At 41.7% G+C, this 24245-nt stretch overlaps 1 protein-coding gene and 1 long non-coding RNA gene across 2 annotated transcripts; one reads left to right on the top strand and one right to left on the bottom strand.

The window, feature by feature from the left end:
- On the bottom strand, nt 1132-7409 carry FABP5 (fatty acid binding protein 5). Its single transcript, XM_018058378.1, has 4 exons — nt 7237-7409; nt 3714-3886; nt 3252-3353; nt 1132-2561 (listed from the first exon to the last, which is right to left on the bottom strand). The coding sequence occupies exons 1-4, from the start codon at nt 7313-7315 to the stop codon at nt 2508-2510; spliced, it is 408 nt and encodes a 135-aa protein (XP_017913867.1). The 5' UTR covers nt 7316-7409; the 3' UTR covers nt 1132-2507.
- Nucleotides 11424-24002, top strand: LOC106502861. Its single transcript, XR_001919136.1, has 2 exons — nt 11424-11840; nt 21454-24002. It is a non-coding gene; the product is annotated as an uncharacterized LOC106502861 (long non-coding RNA).

Raw genomic sequence — 24245 nt, forward strand, 5'->3', positions numbered from 1 at the left:
AGAGAAAGATAGGAATTAAAGATGACTCTAAAGCATTTAGCCAAAGAATTGGATTGAAATGGAGGATACCGTAAGAGTAGGTTTGGAATCAAAATAAGACATCTGATTTTGGAAAACATGAGGTTAGCATTCTGTGCTGTCCGAATCAGCAGTTACTGATCATATGTTGGTATTAACGTCTACATATTAATTAGTTACAATTTTAAATTCAATGCCTCAGTTGCATTTGCCACATTTTAAGTGCTCGGTATGAAGAAAATTGCAACCCACTCCAGTTTTCTTGCCTGGGAAATCCCATGGACAGAGAAACCTGGTGGTCTCTAGTCCACAGGGTTGCAGAGTCAGACACAACTGAGCAACTAAACAACATAGCAGAAAGAAGGGCTTGATTGACACCAGATAATAAGAAAGTTGAACTATATTTGTTCTAGTTCCACCCAGTGGTTCTCAACCAGGTATGGTAGGACACCCTTAGAAGACATCTGAAAATGTATAGGATGTTTGGGGTAGACTAATGGGTGTCGTGGGCATTTTGTGGCAACAATCTTCGGACACTGACTTGTCACAGTCCAGCACAATGAAGACAAGTTCTCTCATTCAAAATGTCAATAGCTTCTCCATGGGAAAAGCGTTGAGTCTGCCCTCCCTCTAGCAATACTCCACATTCCATGAAGTGAAGCAATATAGACATTAGAACATGGTGTTGGTCTTAGCCAGATAAACTCGTGTACAATCTGTTCTGACTTGAACGTGCTGTATGGCTTGGGATCATTTCCTAGATCCTGGGACTTCGTTTCCTTGCCTAAATAATGCAGAAAACAATTATTAACATACGTCATCTAGGGTGGTTCTGAGAATTATGGAATTCTTTACAGTACTTGGCTCAGCGTTCGGCTCAGGAAGTCATATAAATGTACACTATTACTAGAAGTGGAAAAAGGGGTTGAAAGAGGAAGTCCAATATAGAGACTTAAATAAGCAAGATGTAAATTCAAATAGAAAAGGAAGTCTAGAGCAGCACTGTCCATCCAAAAATACGGATCAAAAAAAAAAAAAAAAAACTGCCAGCAAGTTTTTTTTCAGCACATGCAACATTTAAATGTTCCCCAGCCACATTAAAAAAAGCAAGAAACAGGTAAAATTAATTTTATTAATATACAATATTTAAGTAACCAACTATATCCAAAAATGTTGTTTCCATATATAATCAATATAAAAGTCAGAGGCATTTTCATTTTTTTGGTATCAAGTTCTTTAAATTTTATGTGTATTTTACTTACCCAGTGCTCAGCAACCACTTGGGGCTACAGCACAGGGCTACAGCATCAATAAATCCAACTCTTTCATTGACTACTAACGTTCAGTAATTAAAAGATTCTTACAAGTTAACATTTCAAGGTATAGAGAGTGGTTTCATAAAAGTCTCAAGTATTACATTTAGGAAATTTAACTCAGGATCTTCATATAAGCTGAGACATGCCAGAGTTGTAGGATGATTGATCAGTCGTGAGTGGGCTCAACGAGCTGTAGGTTCCCATTCCAACTCTACAACTTCCTGTGTCCTTGAACAAGTTAGCTAGTCAAAAACCTGTGTTCTTACTTGCGAAAGAAATAATGGTGCTAACTTCCCCAAGGATTGCTATGAGGATCACGTACATAGTTTTAGCCCAGTGCCTACAGAAACTGTCCAAATGTGAACCATTGATATTTGCTATTTGGGTTAAGAAATAGGACAGAAGTCACTAGAATTCTAGTTATTCTTTATATATACACACACAAGTATTTCAGAGTTGAATTACTTTTTTAATTACTTTTGTTAATAAAACAAGAGAACATTGCATGCTCTCAAAGCTGAGCGTTTGTCACAGTGAGTGCAATGATTTGTCCCTGTGTTCAGATATAACTCAACCTCTGGAAGACAGTCTGGCCCCTGGTAGGTCCTCAGAAAGTTTATTAAACGGATTTCTGGCTACAGAATTCCTGAGCAGTAGTTATAAACACACTATTGAAAGTATGATTACTAGCCAATGATGGTGATTTAATCTTTATTCTTATATTTAAATTATAAAGTTTATGTAGCTATTTTTCAATGAGAACAGTCTCTGCCACAAATTTAAGATTCTTGAGTTGATACAAAGTTCAAAACAAGATTAATGATTAGTAGCTTATTGGCCACAGAAGTAGTTCTATATATAAATTACTAAATATAATCTCAATATGGTATCTTCAAGGCTATCCCATTTAGTCCATTTGTAAATGTTAAAACTCAACACTAAATTCCTATAAAGTTTAAAAAAGCATGCAACACTGGTGTAGCACAAACAGATTTATTTACTAACCAAAGAGATGACCCTAATTAAACCAACATTTTGAAATAGTTTAATTGTTTGTGATAAAGATTATTGAACGCAATAATGAAAAAAAAACCAGCAGTATGGAGATTTGCTCATTGAACTGAGCTTGTTCATCCTCGCAGCTAATTTCCGTGCAAAATGATGATGGAATTTTTACTCTACTTTTTCATAGACCCGAGTACAGGTAACATTGTTCATGACGCATACCTAGGAGACAGAATGTCATTAAAAAGAGGCAAGTTAGTCTTACATCACAGAGTAATGGTGGTAGTTGAATGCTAGGATCACAATCCTACAAAACATTGAAATCTACTTCACAGATGGAGAAAATGCACGTTAGGATTCCTGGATTTGAAAAGCTAGAGCCTGTTATTTTATTTATGATGTGCATATGCTTTACTGAAAACTACTGATTTGCAATATCTAAACTATTCATTTAGTTTTAGCAAATACTATTCCTCATTTTAAAGAAACAGAAAAATGTATGCTCAAGATTATATAGTCATTTTTTTACAAACTGAAGGTTTGTGGCAACCCTGCACTGAGTAAGTCTAGGGAGCCATTTTTTCCAACAGCATTTGCTCACTTCCTGTCTCCGTGTGACTCACTTTACTGTGATGTTCCATTTATTGCCATGGTCTGGAATCGAACCTCCCGTATCTCTGAAGTGTGCCTGCACTGTAAACGGGGCAGCAGAACACGGACTAGACCCAGCTCCTGCTATATCATCTTCTCCAGCTCCACAAAGGGCTTTTTTTAGTTATTAAGTATTCTTGTATTTATCTTGTTATTTGGTACTTTTTTCCCTCCAACCTAGTTATCCTGTTCATGATCAGTGATCTAGAACACTTCTGTGAACTACGAATTCATATAAGACATATGATGTCAGACACTTACCACCACTAATTTCCCATCTTCCAGTTTTCTTGTTATTGTGCTTTCCTTTCCATCCCATTCCTGATGTTGAACCAATGAACCATCCGTAAAGTTGCAGACAGTCTGCCAAAATAAAGTATCCTTTTTAATCTTCCAAAGCACAATGAAAAAGAGTTTCTGTGACTTATAACCTCCTTAATCAACATTTTTTTATCTTTTCCTTTCTGAGTCTACTTCACCACATTAACCCATAGTAATTTCATTCATAATATAGTGTGTGCTTTTTAATTTAGATGTCCCTTAAAACTATTTTTACAAAACAGATTAAGTTGTGAAATCAGTATTTTTCACTAATTTGTCAAAACTCAATTCATAAAACAACTTGAGACTTTTTCATTAAGTTCTGGCCTGGAAGCAGTAAGAATGTTATTAATAGAGTTAATCATTCTGCAAGCTTCTGTGGTATTATAAATTATAATTAACCTGAGTCTTTCTGCCATCAGCTGTGGTCTCTTCAAACTTCTCTCCCAGTTTACAGGAAAACTGTGTTGTTTTCAAAGTGCTCTCAGTTTTTATGCTGAGGTTTTTGCCATCAGAAGTGATGATACAGTCTGGTTTGGCCATCGCACCCACTTTTCGCAGAGCCATCCCCACTCCTGTAGAAAGTTATACCATGTTAGATACCCGGAAGACCAAATTTCTTGTTTACATAATAAAAGCAGTAATTCAACTGCAATCACCATGCTGTGCATATTTTCAATGATTCAGTCGTCAATGGGGAAGGCAATGGCACCCTACTCCAGTACTCTTGCCTGGAAAATACCATGGATGGAGGACCCTGGTAGGCTGCAGTCCATGGAGTCACTGGGAGTCGGACACGACTGAGCAACTTCACTTTCACTTTTCACTTTCATGCATTGGAGAAGGAAATGGCAACCCACTCTAGTATTCCTGCCTGGAGAATCCCAGGGACAGGGGAGCCTGGTGGGCTGCCGTCTATGCAGTCACACAGAGTCAGACACGACTGAAGCGACTTAGCAGCAGCAGCAGCAGTCATCAATAACAACTGTGAACATACACATATCCAGCGCTTACCAAGTGCTAGTACTTGACAAACACTATTCATGGAAGCCTGGCAAGGACCTTATGAGAGGTGGATAGTCTCCATTTGACAGATGAGTAAGTGAGGCATTGATGTAACTTACTCAAGCTCATCCAGCTAAGAAGGGAGGTGCTGAGAACCAACAACGCGGGCAGCCTGGCTCTAAATCTCAGCTTTAAGACACCATGCCATGTTGGCCCTCAGAAACTTAAGGAAGATATCCTGACTTCTCTAATTTCCTCAGTTCTGTCAACCACTGTATTATATGACTCCAGCACACAGTCTAGCACAGAAGTCCCTGATAAATATTTGATTAGTAGACTACATAAAATCAGTATCAATCCTGAGATATTCAAATTGCACTTTTAAGGGTTAACCACACAATCATGATGCTAACAAACAGGAAAAATCTTACTCTCAAAAATAGTATTTCAGAACTCTGTAACTCAGATTACTCTATTAATACATTTATTTTATAATCTATGTATTTCCCCCTAATATTAACATTTAGTAGGAAACTTGGTTCTAGGCCAAATCTCAGTTTCATGGATGAGGCGACTACACCCTAAGCAGAGTAACTGACTTGATGATGAACGCCCAGCCCGGCTTGCCATGTCCCCACGGAGCCTTCTCTTTCAGCAGCTAGGCACTGGTGCTTTGTTTCATTAGTTGAGTCATTATTTTCTCACTTTGGACAAATAAAGGGCTCTGCTCTTTCCACACCTTGATTGCTCTCTAATGAATTGTACCTTGACAACCTTGACTCCAGAACTCTGGAAACAAGCCATCTGATAAACATGTTTGGTTTCAATGGGCAGAGAAACCGCCTACTGTGGTCCTCACTCAGGTGAACACACACATATGTATTTCTCCTTTGTGAGTGCAGTTAGTTGCTTTTTGTCCAGTCACCTTGATCAAGGTATAGAGTGGAGGGGGAAAAAAAAAAATACTGCTTTGTTTTAGTCACGGGATCATAAACACACTCAAGATTCACCAGAGCCACACTTAACCAGCCATCAGCTAGAAGGTGTGTTTTTTAAGTACTTCAGGGTACTTCAGATCTTTGTAATGACTTCTTCACTTATTTAACATTTGGTAACAGAAAGTTACTATCTGCAGGAGGCTAGCTTCTAAAACAACCCTACAGCCCCAGCAGTTGTGTCAAGACAGGATCTTTGCTATGCTTCACTTCCTAGGGGCCTGTGACAAAGGTTCGTCTTTGCCAATCTACCCAATGTCACAATCAGCACTCTTTATAGTCACCGGCTTATGAAAAAGACAACAGAAAATCCAACACTATTTTGAGCGAGAGAACTTCAATCTCCCTATAGAGATGCATCCTCCCTTGGAAGGCTTTTAAGTCAAGTGCCTCACTCTGTAGAACAGGCTCTAGGTTCATCTAGGTCACTAGAACTGACTTGAATTTGTTCTTTTTTCTGGCTGAGAAATAGTCCACTGTATGTATGTACCACATCCTCTTTATCCATTCATCTGTCAATGAACATCTAGATTGCCTCCATGTCCTGGCTATCCTAAAGAATGATAGAATGAACATTGGGGTACATGTGTCTTTTACAATTTTGGTTTTCTGAGGGCATATACCCAGTAGTGGAGTTGCTAGGTATTAAGGCATATATACGGAATCTAGAAAAATGATACTGATGAACCTATCTGTAGGGAAGGAATAGAACTGCAGATATAGAGAATGGGCTTATTGACACAGTGAGGGAGGAGAGAGCGGGAGGAATGCAGAAGATAGCATCAACATACACACAGTATCAGGTATAAGATGGATAACTGGCAAGAAGTTGTTGTGTAGCACTGGGAGCCCAGCCACGTGCTCTGTGATGACCAGGAGGTATGGGATGGGGAGAAGGGAGGGAGGCTTGGAAGGGAGCGGACACATGCATATTCATGCCTGGTTCCCCTTGCTGTATGGCAGAAATCAACATAACGCTGCAAAAATTAAAAAAAAAAAAATCAAGTGTCTTGAGCAAGGCCACGCCCATCTTGGATGCAGTTGGAAAGCAGCTGAAGGACCGGCAGTTTCTGACTGCGGTTTCCGGGTGAAGCCTCTCTGCCCTCCACCCTCTAGACGCAGAAGGCTGCAGGGCACTGCCACCTCGGGTACAGTCGACCTCACCGCGCTCCTCCCACACGCCAACCGGCCACCGCAGCGCCCAGTCGAGCGGTGCCAACAGGTCACTGTCACCAGCGCCACGCCTCTGAGCCCCGCTCCGGGGCGTGGAGAGGAGGATGCCCTGATGCTCCCCTGGGGGAGCCCGGCCAACCCAAAATGGGCCGACGCACGCGGCCAAGGCGGGCGGGGGCTCTGGGGGTGGGGGAGATGCAACCGAGAGCGGAATGTAAGCTGAAGCGGCAGCCCGCATTTCGGCTGGAAATCGAGTTCGGGTGTAGAAGAGGGAGGGGACCCTGCGCGCCACCTGGGAACAAAAGATGCGGCAAGGTGGGTCAGGGCAAGGAGGTGCGGCCACGACCGCGCGAGTGCGAGGGAGGACAATGGCAGAAGAGCGGACGAGTGGTGGGGGAAGAAAATTCGGGAAAGTTAAGAGGGCCGCCTGGAGGGGGCGAAAGAAAAGAAGCTTGCGGTGGGAGAGGGGTGAGCGCGCTAAAGGGCAGGAAAGCAGGGGTCGCGTGGGCCCGGGGAAAGCAGCAGAGAGAGGGACTGACTGATCAAGAGGCCGAGGGTCCGGGGAATCCGAAGCGGGCGGGAGGCGCTCTCCACTGCTCGCCTGCGATGAGGGTGGAAGGTGGAGGATAACGGGGTCGGGGGTAGGCGGCCGCGCACGCCCAGCCTTTCAGCCTAGCACGCCGAAGGGAGCCTACGGACAGACAGCTACACACACGTGCCACGTTGCAGCGCCGCATGGCGGAGAACCTCACCTACTTCCTTCATGTATTCGTCAAAGCCTTTGCTCTCCACTAAGCGCCATCTTCCTACCAGCTGCTGAATGGTGGCCATGGTGGGTCCGAGCGGACAGGCGTGACAGGTGAGCTGCGGAGTGCAGGGCGCCGGGAATCAAGCGTGCGGTTGGCGGGCCACTCGCGCGGCTTCATAAAGGCTGAGCGCGCGCGCGGGCGGTGCCCGACGGCCAATGAGAAGCGCGCCTCGCCCGCCCGCCCCGCCCCCCGCGCCCCTCGCCCGGATCTGGCTCCTGGGGTCCAAAAGAGTTAAACTGCTCCACCTGCCGCGGCCGCTGGGGCTCGGCGGGCTGCTCCTGCGAGCTGGGACTAGTCCTAGTCCGACGCGCCCCACGCCGCCACGGACGCCAGACCCTGCATTTCCCGCGCCTCTGCACGCCCAGGAAGCCAGAGGGGCTGCGGGCGGACGCGGCCCGGCTCTCCCAGGCCCGTTGATCCCATGCCAAGCTGCCGCCCCTCTTCCCGTTCGTGACACCCACAAAGAATCGATTAGCCTTCGTTCGGTTCCCATGGCAGGAATTGATCAGTAGTTTAATTGATCGATAAACTTCTTCACCTATTTAACCACTGCTGGGGCGAGGGTGCTGGAGAAACACCCTCCTGAAATAACCTGTTCCCACTCTCACGCCACTCCCGGCCCAGCTGGGGCCTCGGACGGTATCTAACCTGAGTTGAGTTCGGCTATCTTAGCAGAAGGTCCTGGGTGCGGGGAGATGTCCCAGGCAGTTCGGTTTCCAAACTCAGACTCTATAGAAAGTTATCAGTTTAAGTGACTGCCATTGCTATTAAATGTTCTCATTCAAGTATGTTTTACTATTTATATTTTCAGCTGAACGGAGCCCTGAACAATTTCTCTTCAGGCTCCCAAGTCTTTAGACTCCAGTGATTCTCCTCTTCTCCTTTAATCTTAATACTACCTTGTATTTATTTGTAAGTAGAACTTTCTACTTTTCAAAGTGTGTCTGTCACAGGATCTTTGTGCTCCTGGGTTGCTGTGGGAGTGACTTGGAGTGAGATGTGGAAATTGCCATACAGACAGGGTAGCCACCTTGGTGGAGATAAGCTCCATTTGTTGAATACCTTCTTGCTACATGCTGTACTTCCTGGCCCCTTTATATCTGTTAATGGTGATGCCCACTGGGTTTTTACTCAAGGGTATTATCCCAATTTTCTGGGAGAGAAATGAGGCAGGGAAAGTTTGCAGAGTGGAAGAACCAGAATTCCTGTCCAGGTTCCTCTCATTCTAGACTTTGTGAAATAGGACCAAACCTGGCTGCCTCAAGCTCACCCTCCTCTTCATGGGATTAAGAGTAGAGACTACATACAGTCTCCTGAATTATTCCAAGACACTAGTTCTTGGAATAAGAAAAATTTATTCTTCCTTCCCTAACAAACTGAAATCTGAGCTTGTCATTTCCCGGAATGCCTCAGGACATTTACTTACCTGCAGTGTATTTTTGCCCTAATCCTAGGGTTACCCCAGTTTCCCCAGTGGCACCATTTTAATACTGAGTGACTTAGGTCACATAGTTGTGCCACTAAGGGCTGGCATGTCCCCATGCCAACAGCCCCATACTTGAGGCTCAAGTGCCCCCAGAAAATGTTCCTGTTCTGAGGGCAGCTGAGCACGTCATTTGCCCAGCAGAGCAAGTGCTGGCTTCCAGATACTTGGTATGGCCCCTGCCTCCCAGAGAAGCAGCTCCTGAGTGCTTGGATTAGTTTTCTTACTGTGCTAGGTCAACATGTTTGTCCATTTTTGTATTGAATATGATAATAATAGCCAGGACTCAGTACTGGAATACTAGTTTTTAAATGATCATAATCAAACACGTGATAGAAATATCAAAAGGAAAACAACACCTTGATACTAATACTAATGCCTTGATACGACACCTAAAATACTTAGGTACAAGAAATCATTTTTATACCAGAAGCATTATCCAAAATTTAACTTTTAAACACACTCTTTGATGTGATGAGCATGTGGATGAAAAAATGTGGCCTGCCAAGTCAGTAAACAAAGGATGTTGCAGGCCTCAGCCAAGCACTGCCCTAACTCTGCACCCTGAGGGGATTCAGGGTTGGAGAAAAACAGGATCCTGGCCCTAGATAGGTAAGGTGCACATCAAAGGAGTGATCTCAGTGAGCCCAGATTCTTGCAACTTTCCTGGTGGCTCAGTGCTAAGAATCTGCATGCCAATGAAGGAGTTGTGGGTGCAGTCCTTAGGGCAGGAAGATCCCCTGGAGTAGAAAATGGCAACCCACTCCAGTATTCTTGCATGGGAAATCCCATGGACAGAGGAGCCTGGCAGGCTACAGTCCATGGGGTAACAAAGAGTCAGACTGAGAGACTGCACAAGTATGATCAGATTCTTGCCTCTTCCCATATATAAGAAAGCAAAGCACTGAAATCTTTAAGTGGAGAGACCTGGTTTTCTTTAACACTAGTCTTTTGATGTTCTGACTATCTGGTTTTTTGGTGGTTGTTTTTTTGTTTTTTTTTTTTGTTTTTTTTTTTTTTGCAAAAACTCCTATATATCCTGGCTCTTCCCTTACCTCTTTGCAACAGTTCCTCAGAGCTATCTGAGAGGTCATCATCCAGGCTTAAGTCCTCAGGAATTCCCCCGATGAAACATACTTCTCACCTTTGCCTGTAGTCTACGGGATCTCAAAGAGTCGGACACGACTGAGCCACTGAGCGCGCACACACGTTCAGCTTTTAGCTTGTGCATTTTTTTCGGTCAACAAATGGAAATAATACTTTTGTGGTTAAAACACATCGACAAAACAAAGATACAGGTCAAAATACCTGTTAGTGTCTCCCATAGGACAGAGCCAAAGGGTATAGTGATGGCTCTGCTACTCTGAGCAATGCACTTAATCCCTTGTTCTCTGATGCCTCTTAACTGTATTACAGACATGGAGAGAGACTGAAGTCAGGTTATTTCTAAGGTCCCTCAACCCCTAAATTCAGGTTCCCTTCCTTTCTTAAACTGGTAATGAATTGTGTGCCTTGTGCTCAGATGCTTCAGTCGTGTCTGACTTTGCAACCCCATGGACCATAGCCCTTCAGGCTCTTCTGTCTATGGGATTTTCCCAGCAAGAATACTGGTCTGGGTTGCCATTTCCTCCTCCAGGGCATCTTCCCAACCCAGGGATCAAACCTGGATCTCCTGCATTGCAGACGAACTCTTTACTGCTGAGTCACTGAGGAAGCCCAGTAATAGATTACAAACTCTAAAAAACATTAAGTATTTCCTTAACCTTCAAACTAAAGTCCTGTTCTAGGCTACTTAGCTTGAACCCAATATAAATGTAAAAACAAAAAAATGCTGTGATAACAAATCTGAGTAAAGTCTAGTATGACTTTATGGAATTGTGGACAAAGACCTGTCATTTCAGAAAACAAAGGATGTTGCTGTAGCCAGCAACGGGATACAGCAGTGGTCCTGATGTGCGCCCTGAAGGGATTCAGGATGGAGGAAAAACAGCATCGGCCCTAGGTAGTTAAGATGCATATCAAAAAATAATTTCAATGAGCCCAGACTCTTGCATCTTCCCATACAAAGAAAAGCACTAAAATCATCGTAAGATGTCCATTTTTAGTGTTTAGCAGTTATCTTTTGATATTTGACTACATAGGGGTTTTTTTTTGTTGTTTATTTGTTTTGTTGTTGTTTTCCACAAAAGCTATATATCCTGGCTTCTCCCTTATCTCTTCAGAGCAGTCCCTCAGAGCTGAGAGGCTGTATCCCTGGCGTAAGTTCTTAAAAAGTTCACCAAATAAAATATAATTCTCAACCTTTAGTTTGTGCATTTTTTTTTCCCAGTCTACAGAATGGTTGAGCATCTCTTCACTGGACAAAGGGAAGAGCATTATCACTTGGTTGAGACTAACCGACTCGATGGACATGAGCTTGAGTGAACTCCAAGAATTGGTGATGGACGGGGAGGCCTGGTGTGCTGTGATTCATGGGGTCACAAAGAGTTGGACACAACTGAGCGACTGAACTGAACTGAACTGAAATGAACTGAGATTAGGATACAGGGCTTCCCAGGTAGCACTAGTGGTAAAGAACCCACCTGCCAATGCAGGAGACATAAGAGACATGGATTCAATCCCTGGGTCAGGAAGATCTCCTGGAAGAGGGCATGACAACCCATTCCAGTATGCTTACCTGGAGAATCCCATAAACAGAGTTTCCTGGTGGGCTCCAGACCGTAGTGTCACACAGAGTACAACATGACTGAAACAACTTGGCACACACAGGGAAGAAGTGCCAATAACTTTGTTGCAGCCTATCTTTAAAAGCAGAAGGAGCCATGCTGGTCATTAGTTTTAGCGGCAGCACAGAGACAATCAATACAGGTGTCACATCATGTGTTCCATCATGCTAGAGGATAATAAAACAATATTTATTCTTGTAGGTGAAAATGGCTGAAGAATCCTGAATTACTCTAGCATCTCTTCCCTCAGTGGCTCTACAAGACAACCAGTTATAAAACAGATGAAGTTTTCTTTAATATCTTTGAACCTCAGTTCTCTCATCTATGGAATTAAGGAGGTAAGGATTAGACTAATTGATTTCTTAGATCTCTTTCAGTTTATGAAGTACTGTTGCAGTAGTTGATAGCCCTGAAGAAAATACTCAAAATTACTCTATTTCCACCTAGTGGTAAAATGAAGTATTTCTGGCAGCTTTTCTTTGGCAAGTGTTAGTAGCTTGTCAACTTCCACAATCACACAATACCTTTGATGTATATCATATAGTTTTGCTTAAAGACAAGTTTCCAGTTTCAGTTTGTATAGATGAATGGGCCTCCCACACAGTTAGTTATAATGTGTAATCATTTCCTAAGACAACAAGCATTGGTGACCTAGAAGCTCACAGCTGGTTGAAAAAGAGAGTACCGCATTAAATGAATCACTACAGATAACAGAAAGCAATCCATGTTCAAACTATTGAGTCTTCTCTAAGTGTATTCCCAGATTAATCCAAAAAGGAGGAGAAAAAGCCAAATGATCTCTATCAAGTGTTACTTTTCAAATTTTAGTGTGCAGATCACTCAGGGATCTGCTTACTGTACAGATTCTGATTTAGCAGTTCCAGAATAGGACATAAGACCATGCATTTCTAACGAACTCCTAGGTGATGCCAATACTGGAGTCTAGGGACCTTGCTTTGAGTAGCAAGGCTGTAAAATGAGTACAAATTTGCCCAAGGCTTTGTCACCTGGCTGACTTTCACTTCAGTACATGTGTATTTTCTGACCGTATCCCCATAAAAATATAAAGAAAAAATGGGAAATCAAACAAACTCACTCCCAAAATTATCTCACTCAACATTTTGACTTTTTTCTCATTTTGTTGTTGTTCAGTCGCCAAGTCAAATCCAGCTCTTTGCAACCCATGGACTGCAACATGCCATGCTTCCCTGTCCTATACTGTCTCCCAGAGTTTTCTCAGACTCATGTCCATTGAGTTGATGATGCCATCCAACCATCTTATCCTCTGTTGTCCCCTTCTCCTCTTGCCTTCAATCTTTCCCAGCATCAGGGTCTTTTCAAATGAGTCAGTTCTTCACATCAGGTGGCCAAAGTATTGGAGTCTCAACTTCATCATCAATCCTTCCAGTGAATGTTCAGGGCTGATTTGCTTTAGGATTGACTGGTTTGATCTCCTTGCATTCCAAGGGACGCTCAAGAGTCTTCTCCAATGGCCATAGCCGCGGGCTTAATTGCTCAGTCGTGTCTGACTCTTTGCAACCCCATGGACTGCAGCCTGCCAGGCTCCTCTGTCCATGGGGATTCTCCAGGCAAGAATACTGAAGTGGGTTGCCATGGCCTCCTCCAGGGGATCTTCCCAACCCTGGGATTGAACCCAAGTCTCCCACTTTGCAGGCTAATTCTTTACCATCTGAGCCACCACAGCACCACGATGCAAAAGCATCAATTCTTTGGCATTCAGCCTTCTTTATGGTCCAACTCTCACATCCATACATGACTACTGGAAAAACCATAGCTTCAACTATATGGACTTTTATCAGCAAAGTGATGTCTCTGCTTTTTAATAGAGTGCTGTCTAGGTTTATCATAGCTTTTCTTCCAAGGAGCCAGCATCTTTTAATTTCATGACTGCAGTCACTGTCCACAGTGATTTTAGAACCCAAAAAAGTAAAATGTGCCACTATTTCCACTTTTTCCCCTTCTATTTGCCATTAAGTGATGGGACCAGATGCCAAGCTATGTTTCTCTCTGTTCACTGGAAAACATAATAGGAAGCTTCACATGGGGTAAGGAACATGGATAATAGTTTTAATCTCTTTGTTGAAAATCTTATAGCCAGTTTTCTGACCCTGACCCTTTCTGGCTTGTCTTGCTCTAGACATGCTTTGAATACTCAGCTTAAAACCAAATATTCCGTAAGAAATCCCATTTGAAATCAGTTCCAAAAGTATATGCTAATAAGTAGATAGAGCATGGAGCTGCATCTTGACTGAGGGCTACAGCAGCAGAATTTTCCAGATAAGAATAAAGTCAGGAAACCACAATACTTAAGGTACACTTTGACTGTTAAGTTCTAAATCCTTCAGTGGATCCAGCAGCAACAAGGAACTGGCAATAACTACCATCCTTCAATGGAAGATTGTCCTGTTTTAGATAATAAGATTATTTTTATTAAAGTACTTCTAAGAATGGAGTGATTTTATGAACTTCGTCCTTTTGCTTAAAGCAATTTGATTCTTACACAATGTGACTGCTGTAACTAACCATTAAAACTTTCCAGTTGCTAAATAATTCATGGTAACTCTGTGCTTGCAACAAGATATTGCAAGTGTCACAATAATAAAAGGTTGTCAGCTTCAAAACAAGGCAGAGGTCATAGTGACTCATCTCAGTGTGAGAGAAATCCATTTCCATTACTTACACAGGTCTTCCTGCTCTCCAGAATTATGTTATTGGGCATTGATTTCATTATTAGCTCACAGCAACAGATTGTAGAAATATGTAGTTTGGCTAACCCTCTCATGCCTCATGCAGGCAGCATTCGAGGTGTCTAAAAGCACAGCACCTAAAGGGACGTCTTGAAGTGGACAACAGAATGCTTGCAGAGCTCCCCAATAAACACCAAATTATCAGAAAAACACTAACTTCACCAGGCAATACAGCCTGAAGACAACTATCCTGGCAACACTACCTCTAAGCATATTGCTACTCCTAACATACACTATATTATGTACAAAGGCTGGGTCTGGCAGGCCACATACACACAGACAATTTATAAAAGACAGTTTTGCCCTCTTAAACTTGCAAAGAACAAAAACTCCAAATAATATTTTTCCGCTGTGCTATGTGCTGTGCTTAGTTGCTCAGTTGTGTCCGACTCTTTGTGACCCCATGGACTGTGGCCTGCCAGGCTCCTCTGTCCATGGGGATTCTCCAGACAAGAGTGCTAGAGTGGGTTGCCATGCCCTCCTCCAAGGGATCTTCCCGACCCAGGGATCAAACCCAGATCTCCTGCGTTGCAGGTGGATTCTTAACCACCTGAGTCACCAAGGAAGCTCCAGAATACTAGAGTGGGTAGCCTATCTCTTCTCCAGGAGATCTTCCCAATCCAGGAATTGAACCAGGGTCTCCTGCATTGTAGGTGGATTATTTACCAGCTGAACTACCAGGGAAGTGGCCAAATTGTTTTCTGGCAGATTATACTATCCCGTTTTTCAGTCCCAACTTCCAAATGCTATTCTATGATTGAGTGTTTTTCTCTCCAGATTTTAACACCATTTGATCATTTCTCTTTATTGATACTTTTTACTAGAATTAATGGTTTTTTAAATCCAACATACAAAATAACTTGCCCTGAGCTTTTCACCCTGATGGGTCAGGCCCATTGCTTCCTTTCGCCTGAATTAGCTTGTAAGAACCATCAGAATTTAATAACCTACCTAAATCCAACTGAAGGCACTTCCTGGATTCTCTCTGGTCCTCTGAACTTGGTGGTGGGAGACCTACTCCATCGTCCCTTAGAGGCATGCGCAGCACTGCACAAACAGCATCGCGGGATTCTGTGCCCCACCTTAAGGAGCCAAGAGGCAGGATAAGTGTTTCCCTTCATCTACCCGTGAACAGCGTGGACATTTTTCGTTCACCTGCCCACTTCAGCACTGGCTAAAGATATAAATTCAGCAGCATGTAGTGACATGTTTGTTTTATTCCTCCAAGTGTTATCCCCTTGTTGTCTGGCCTCTTTTGTTCCTGAACTCCTCCTTTTACACCAATGAATGACTCTGTTAATAATGAGAAGCCAATTTGCATTTCCAATGAACCACATCCTGCTTTCTGGGTTGGCTAGATGCTGTGATTTCCTACAGGAACTGGGAACTGAGTGGATGTTACCCATCGAGGTTAACCATGATCTTGGTTTGGGTCTATTTTAGAAGGTGGATAAAGAATATTTGTGCCACAAATCTCAGCTCTTGTCATCTTGTAGATTCAAAATACTTTGTTAATCCCTCAATACCAAGTTGAGTTTCCTAATGCCTCTTCTGCCCTGGTAGATTAACAGAACTAAACACTGTTTTTGACATAATGCAAGCTGTATTGCCTATATGTCCCAGTTAGCCTTAGGACAAGTCTGAGTGATGGCTGTTGTCCTGGTGTAATTATAAACAATACTGTCACTCAAAGTAACTCAAATTAAATATTGGATGAAGAGTAATAAAATTGGATGAAGAGTAATAAAGTGTAATTATCACCTTCCAGGCAGCTCTAAAGACTAAATTTCAAGTATGACATTACCGCGGGACACTAATAATCATCTAATGTAAAACCTGAAGATTTTTTTACAGCAGAGGAGAAAGGCTGTGAGGCATAGTCACATGACCTACTCACATGACCTTACACAATATGTCATGTGTGCACTGCTCTGCTTACCCACAAATGAAATACAAACACAGCTGTCCACACGTGATAAACCCCTTTGATTCAAGTCAGCCTGCATTTTTATACTGCCTAACAATTATGTGGAATAGGATGTAGTCCTTGTTTTCAAGGAGTTTGTCATCTAAGCTTATATCAACCAAGGAACTTGCATTTATATAATTTTTTTCATTTTATCAACATTTATTAAAACATTTCTCTCTTAGTTCTGAAACTTCTCAAAAATGCCTCTGAAAACATCAAATAGATATCTTTGTAACATTAATTGAACTTTCCAAGAAGATACCACAGAGCCTTCTGGGTGGGGAGTTATTGCGGAGGGGGGGGGGGGGAGGGAGGCGGTGACTGCATATATAGTCCTAACTACTTTCGATTCTAGATTTTTGATTGTTTATTTGTTGGTGTGTTTGTTTGAACAGGTCATCTCTTTGACAGGAATGAGGTGAGGGCACTGAATGATATGTCCTGTTGAAAACTAATGTACCAAATGCCACAGAACCCCCTGAGGTAACATTCACTAAGATCAGAAAGATCTTGACTAAGAAATAGTGGGTCAGAGAGCATGAAGCAACTCACAGCACTACTCCAATCACCCTGTGTTTCAGAAGTAGTTCATTGCCATGAACCTGGGAATAAACTGACATTTGGCATAGCATATTCAAAAGCAGAGACATTACTTTGCCAACAAAGGTCCGTCTAGTCAAGGCTATGGTTTTTCCAGTGGTCATGTATGGATGTGAGAGTTGGACTGTGAAGAAAGCTGAGTGCTAAAGAATTGATGCTTTTCAACTGTGGTGTTGGAGAAGACTCTTGAGAGTCCCTTGGACTGCAAGGAGATCCAACCAGTCCATTCTAAAGATCAGTCCTGGGTGTTCACTGGAAGGACTGATGCTAAAGCTGAAACTCCAATACTTTGGCCACCTCATGCAAAGAGTTGACTCATTGGAAAAGACTCTGATGCTGGGAGGGATTTGGGGCAGGAGAAAAAAGGGACGACAGAGGATGAGATGGCTGGATGGCATCACCGACTAGATGGATATGAGTTTGAGTGAACTCTGGCAGTTGGTGATGGACAGGGAGGCCTGGCGTGCTGCGATTCATGGGGTCGCAGAGTCGGACACGACTGAGCGACTGAACTGAACATTGTGAGATACACAACTTGCGTAATAAAATCTGCCAGTGTGCAAGTCACAGCAGAGATTCTCCACCACCCCAGGCAGGCTGGGCAAGGACCAGAAAATCCTGCTGTGTTCCCTTTACTGTATCAGTGACATCCTCTTTGGAAAGAAGAGACTCAGAAGCAAAGCTTAATAATTTTCCCACACATCCTCTGATACCTTTGTCTTTCAGTAGAAATTATAAGTGGTTCCTGGAAGAAGAATATGACTCTGTTATGACAAGTTTGATTGTATTTGTTATACAATACAAAATATTATTACTTCTGTAGCTATATTATCAGTATATCATACAAAATAATAAAAACTCTAGTCAGTCAAGGAAAACACACAAAGGTATCATAACAAATCCTCTGAGAAGTCACAGACCCACACCAGTCTTGCAACAGACAGGCCCCTTAAACTAAAATAGATCCTAACTTCCTTTCTTGTCTGCTATTCTAGAATAGGACCAGCTTCTGGAAACAGGAATGAATGTCACTTACTGGTGTCCCTTTGAATGTTACTTACTACATGAAAGTCATTTTATACCACTTACTATATGAAAAAAACAGGGTTTTTTTCCCCCATTATATTGTATATCTTTCCATTTTATTTTATTTTTGCATTTTGGTTGACATAATCACTTCTGAGATATATTTACAGAAACAGAAGTTGGGCTCCATTAGGAACAGAAAATTATAACTGCCTAATATCTAATTTTGAAAGCAAGTAGGGATATAAATTGGGCTTCTTAGGTGGCTCAGCGGTAAAGAATCCGCCTGCCAGCACAAGAGATACACGAGGTGCAGGTTCAATTGCTAGGTCAGGAAGATCCCCTGAAGGAAGAAATGGCAACCCACCCCAGCATTCTTGCCTGGAGAATCCCATGGACAGAGGAGCCTGGCGGGCCAGTCCACGTAGTCACAAAGAGTTGGACGTGACTGAGAGACTGAGCTCTCATGCACAGGGATATGAGTCATAATCCGAAACAAGATAAAAGTTGCTTCAGAATTCAGTAAACCTTTTAATCACTTGCCAGCATTCATGAAGAATGCAGCAGCGAGCTCCCTTTCGCTTCCATCTTTCCTGGGCTAGTGGTAGCGGCCCCGCCTTTTGTAGAGCAGGGCTCCATTTCTTTCCCACACTGACTTTCTCAACCCCAACCCTGAAGGCCTCTACTCTGAGGAAATTGAAGTCATTTTTGCATATTCAGAAGTTAAACTTGATCTCTGGTTCCCACACCCAAGTCACTGAATTTTTATTTGCACATTTTGGCAGTAATTTCTAGTCAAACCTGGTTGCAGTCCCATTAGCTGTCAGTTACGCCCACATGATATCAGTAAATCCCTGAAAGTCAGGTGGTTTCATTTCTGAATGGGAATGTATGATTTGAAATCCGAACTAAAGGAGGATCTTAAAATTTTAGAGCTTGGATGAATTATAGATGTCTTCTACTTCAATGTAAGCCCATTCAGATTTCTTTTAGTACAAATAAATTCAACCTCTCACTTAAATCCTTCTGGGGATGGAGACGTTTCTTCCCCACCAATAAGTCCTTTGTGCATTTAACTGGGGGCAAGCCATTATCACTATGTACTGAAATCTTTCAGTGATTTATAGCTATTGGTCTTAGTTTGACCCTTTGGAATAACATAGAATGTCTGCTCGCTGATTTTCTCATGGTAGACCTATAAGGTCTGTACGTATTTGATGATGATACTTAACATAGACAGTTGCTTAGAAATCCAAATATATTGTATATAAGGTACTTTGGATAAAGAGAGAACTATAAATAAAATTGTATAAAATATACATTATGTGTATGTGTATATAAATGTGTATGTACATATATGTATAGGTGGGTGCATGTATATATATATATATACACACACTCTATCTTTATATATATATATATATATATATACACACACACACACATGGAGAGAGAAAAGTATAAATTAGAGAAAAAGGAATAGTAAAAAAATAGTAATTCTAATTACATTTTAAATTTAGACTAAGCTAGAGGCTAGGAAGGGCTTCCCAAGTGGTGCTAGTGGTAAAGAACCCTCCTGCCAATGCAGGAGACATAAGAGATATGGGTACAATCCCTGGGTCTGGAAAATCCCTTCCAGTGTTCATGCTTGGAGAATCCCATGGACAGAGGAGCCTGGTGGGCTACAGTCCATGGGGTTGCAAAGAGTCAGACACGCCTAAAGCGACTTAGCACACAAGCAGAGGCTAGGAAGGATCACATAATAATAACTAAAATCTTGTTTAATGTGACTATTACAAAACATTCAGAAAAAGAATCATTTCCACTCTACTCAACATAGAGTATTTCATAATGCAACTGCAACTATTGCCTCAGAATGCAGTTTTTCCAGAGTAAGTAAGCAATAACAGAATCCCAAATTACAGGTTTACAAAGAATATCAGATATATTCAGAGATTATTGAAGTATTAAAAACACTTATAGGGAGAAATATTGAAGTAACAAATGAGAAGAGAATTAGCCTAAATTATTTCTATCAATTCATATTTGGCCTATGAAAATAATAGTTAATAATTGATGATTAGAGCAATACTCATGTGTGGATTTCAAATAGCTTTGGCAAACAACACTAAAATTAATTATGCAGTTGCTTAGCCTTCACCCTTATTCCTTAGGAGAGCCATGTATCAAAATGACAATATGCATCATATAAACACACACACACACACACACACACATGATTTGCTCACTATTTCAACAATAACAAGGCCTTTATGGTTTCTTAGAGAAATGTTTTTTAAAATGTAATTACTGTGGTCTCATTTCTTTTACCTTCCCTTCGATTGGATAAGCTTATCTTAAAAAGACTGTTTAAGAATTGAGTTAGAGCAACTTTCGTCTCCTTCTTAACTCTATGCAGCATTGTTTTAAGATATGACAGGCATAGAAACACTGACCACTCATAAAACAATACTTTTATTAATTATCCACCCTAATGGCACAATGATATAGATGAAAGAACAGTGTCCTAAAAATGTAGGAAACCCTAGTTCTAGACTCCTTTGTCCTGCTACAGAATAACTGTGTAAACTTAGATTTTTATTTCCTCATCTGAAAAATGAGAACAGAGTAAATCAAATTTTCAAGGACATACATATTAATTTTACAAAGCATTTCTTTGACAACCTAAAAGGAAATCCGCATTGACAAAAAAGAACAAAAAAAAAACCTCCAAGTTGTGTCCTTTAATCATTTATCATCTATTTTTAAGGGTTAAATATAATAGTTGAAAAAAAAAAATACATGCCATTGGCTGTTTTCAGATCCCACCACCTGGGCAAATCCTTATTATTGTTGTCCAACCTGTTTACCCAGCAAGAGAGCTTGCTGAAGGGGGGCATTCCAAGCAGAAATGGAAGAATTCTCTGAGTCAAGAAAATTGCAAGTAAGAAATTCTCAGTGATAAGAAATGGGGATGGATTCTCCAAAGAATCCACAGTGGTATCTTATGCGTGAAAAAAAAAAAAAAAAAAAAAGTAGGCAGCTTTAAATACTCACCAAGAGCAATCTGTTGTTCATTCACCAAATTGTGTCCAACTCTTTGTGACCCCATGTATGGCAGCACACCAGACTTCCCTGTCCTTCACCATCTCCCAGAGTTTGCTCAAACTCATGTCCATTGAGTCGGTGATGCCATCCAACCATCTCATCCTCTGTTGCCCCCTTTTCCTCCTGCCCTCAATCTTTCCCAGGGTCTTTTCCAATGAGTCAGCTTTTCACATCAAGTGGCCAAAGTAGTGGAGCTTCAGCTTCAGCATCAGTCCTTCCAATAAGGATTCAGGGTTGATTTACCTTAAGATTAACTGGTTTGATTTCCTTGCTGTCCAACGGACTCTCCAGAGTCTTTTCCACACCACAGTTTGAAAGCATTAATTTTTCGGCACTCAGCCTTCTTTATGATCTCACTCTCACTAAGAGCAAACAAATGCCAAATATATTTTACCATTCAAATGTAAATAAGTTTCACCTCATACTATTCCAGTCAAATAAGATTTTTTTCTACTCTTTTTCCCCCCCTTTTTTCCACAGCATGAGAGCAGCCAGAAGTAACCTCAAGGAGGCAGGATGATGATTGAGGAGAGGTCTCCATATTCACCCATAGAAGTTTTCCAGGCTGTGCAGAAGCTACGGGAGGGCAGGAAACTGCTTTCTTCTTGCACAATGAGAAGGTCCACTCTTTAAACCTTTCAGTTACATGTGTGTTCACTTAACGCCTGTGAAATGTGCAAGAGTTACTCACATTCCTTCTCATTAACCCCACTCTCTTTTTTTTCCCCTGTGCTGGGAGATTTCTATCATTTCTTAAAATAATTGCCAGGGTTATGCCAGATATATAGATCAATTAAGTCAAATGGTGCCTCTGAAAACAAATGGGAGCATGAAAGCCTCACTTTTAGGTTGCTGGGGGATTTTTTTGGTTTGTTTTTTTTTTACCATCTCCAGACACCTGATGATGGTAATACCATCCTTCATATGACTCCATGTGCCAAAAAAATGTAGTTAAGAATGTGCATGCATGCATTTTAAGTCTCTTCAGTCTTGTCTGACTCTTTGTGACCCTATGGACTGGAGCCCACCAGGCTCCTCTGTCCATGGGATTTTTCAGGCAAAAATACCAAAGTGGGTTTCCATGCCCTCCTCCAGGGCATCTTCCCCAGCCAGGGATCAAACCCACATCTCTTATGTCTCCTGCATTGGCATCAGGTTCTTTACCATTGGCGCCACTTGGAAAGCCCAATTAAGAATGTTGGTGTTCTGTTAGAAATTGGTGAATTATAATCGACCATTCATGTAATTAGAAAAGGCAACCAAGAGGTTGAGAATAGATTTTGTGATCAAAGAAACTTTGGGTGCTGGAAATACTAATGGAGATTAATGGAAATTAAGCCTCAGTCTATCTTCTGTTTATTAAGGATTATATTACCTTCTCTTCTTTACCTTTTAAGACATGGGAAGCTGGGAGGGGACAATCTCTTTCAGGCTACATGTTTAACTTGCTTGTTCAGTTTCTCCTTAACAGTAGCAGGATGAAAAATTATGTATACATATATAACCTCACAAAAAGAACATCATTCTCTTTTCATCCTCATACCATGTCCACTCTCACTGAACTTCTCCAAGATGAGCTAAAGTAATAAATCTATTTAATTTTGCAAACGTACTTCTGGAATTGTCCCTGGCACCCAGGATTATCCAAGGTAAATAAGCATCTCTTACAGCTTTTCTCTTAATAAAGTGAAAATTATAGTTTAGAAGAATTTCTGAAATAAGATTATTGGGATTTATAAGGAACTTCCATAAAAGAGTATGACCTACTGAAAAGAAACGGGACAGAAGTTTTTGGCACCTTTGTTGATTCAGTTGACACTAGCTTCTAGAATGGTGCATTACAGAAGCCCTGGCACGTTTAGAACGTCCATCCAAACACTGTGATAACCACAGACACTTTAGGAAGACCTCAGCATTCATTTGTGCTGTGACTACGACACAGTGTCCAGGCTTCTACCTTCTGAATGGCTTACTCTGATGTTGCTCTTTTCAGACGACTGAATCAACAACAATACAAAGGTGATTTTACACTGGTTACTCACACCTAAGGTCATCACGCCGGTGCCCTAGATAGGCTATCAATTGTTCCATTTACAGCATACTCCAGAAAACAGTTCCAGATAGAGGGCCAACCCTTGCAGCCAGGGAGTAGGTCACAATGACTAGAGTCCAGGAAAACAGTTGAGTCACTGTGGGCGGAAGAGATAAAACCCGCACTAGGGCAGGAGTTATGCTTTCAATGAGCACCCAACCTTGTTAACAAATATCAACACTCAGGACAAAAAGTTACGGTCAGAACCCTCAGAAGGCTGGCAAGGTTGTACGTCACTATAACCACTTCAAGAATCTGTTTGGAATTATCTGCTATAACTGAAATTTTACACCAAGAAACATACAAAAATGCTTATGGTAGTGTTATTTGTAACACCTCCCCCACATGGAAAGAACTCAAAAGTTCACAACAGAAGAATGAGTTTTTTAGTGTGACATACAGTGTCTCCTACATCCAAACCTTCAAGTTGCAAACTGGCAAAGAGGCGAACATTCATTTGCTTGTCCAGTCATGTAAGTTATTTAGCTCACGCGTCTGGTGTACGTTGTCATGTGTGGGTATCCTCTACAAGTGGTTGTGCTTTTGTGTACTTCACTGTGTAGCACTGTATAGAGCATTGTAGTGCAGGGTCTTTATTTCCAGCCCAGGATGCCTGGAAGCAAGAAGGTAGATAGAACTAAATCTAGCAAGGAACCAGATACTGTGCCATCAGTGTCAGTCATGAGTAAAATTACAGCTTGCCCTCCATCTCCTATTGCTGACAGTCCTTCGGCTCCACCATTTCCCACCCCCTCTCCCTCCTCCAGTCAGTTACTCTTCTTGCCTGTTCACTTGATGCCAGCCCCTATATGCCAGCTGTTGTACTATACTACTGTACTCATCAAGATACTGTCAGATTAAAAATGTTCCCTTTATTTTTTGTGTTTGTTTTTTATGTATTGCTTGTGTGAAAGCATTAAAAACATATTATAGTATAGTACTGTATAGCCAATTGTGTTACTTGGGTACCTAGGCTAACTTTGTGGACTTAAGAACAAAGTGGACTTACAAATGCCCTCTCAGAACTCATTTTTACACAGGGGACTTGCTGTGTTCATACAGTGGAATAGTATTCAGCAGTGAAGATGAAAGAACTATGGCTACTTGCAACCACTTGGATGAATTTCATAAAGGTGCTGAGCGAAAGAATCCACACAGAGACTAAAAATGTAAACATTCT

This window comes from Capra hircus, chromosome 14, assembly GCF_001704415.2.
Source record: "Capra hircus breed San Clemente chromosome 14, ASM170441v1, whole genome shotgun sequence".
Classification (NCBI taxonomy): domain Eukaryota; kingdom Metazoa; phylum Chordata; class Mammalia; order Artiodactyla; family Bovidae; genus Capra; species Capra hircus.

Excerpts from the sequence above, each read along its gene's own strand:
- FABP5 (XM_018058378.1), bottom strand. The coding sequence starts at position 7,315 with ATGGCCACCATTCAGCAGCTGGTAGGAAGATGGCGCTTAGTGGAGAGC. Across the intron at positions 3,354-3,713 it reads CTGATGGCAGAAAGACTCAG|ACTGTCTGCAACTTTACGGA; the intron begins GTTAATTATAAT and ends TTATTTTGGCAG. Across the intron at positions 2,562-3,251 it reads AAGATGGGAAATTAGTGGTG|GTATGCGTCATGAACAATGT; the intron begins GTAAGTGTCTGA and ends TCTGTCTCCTAG.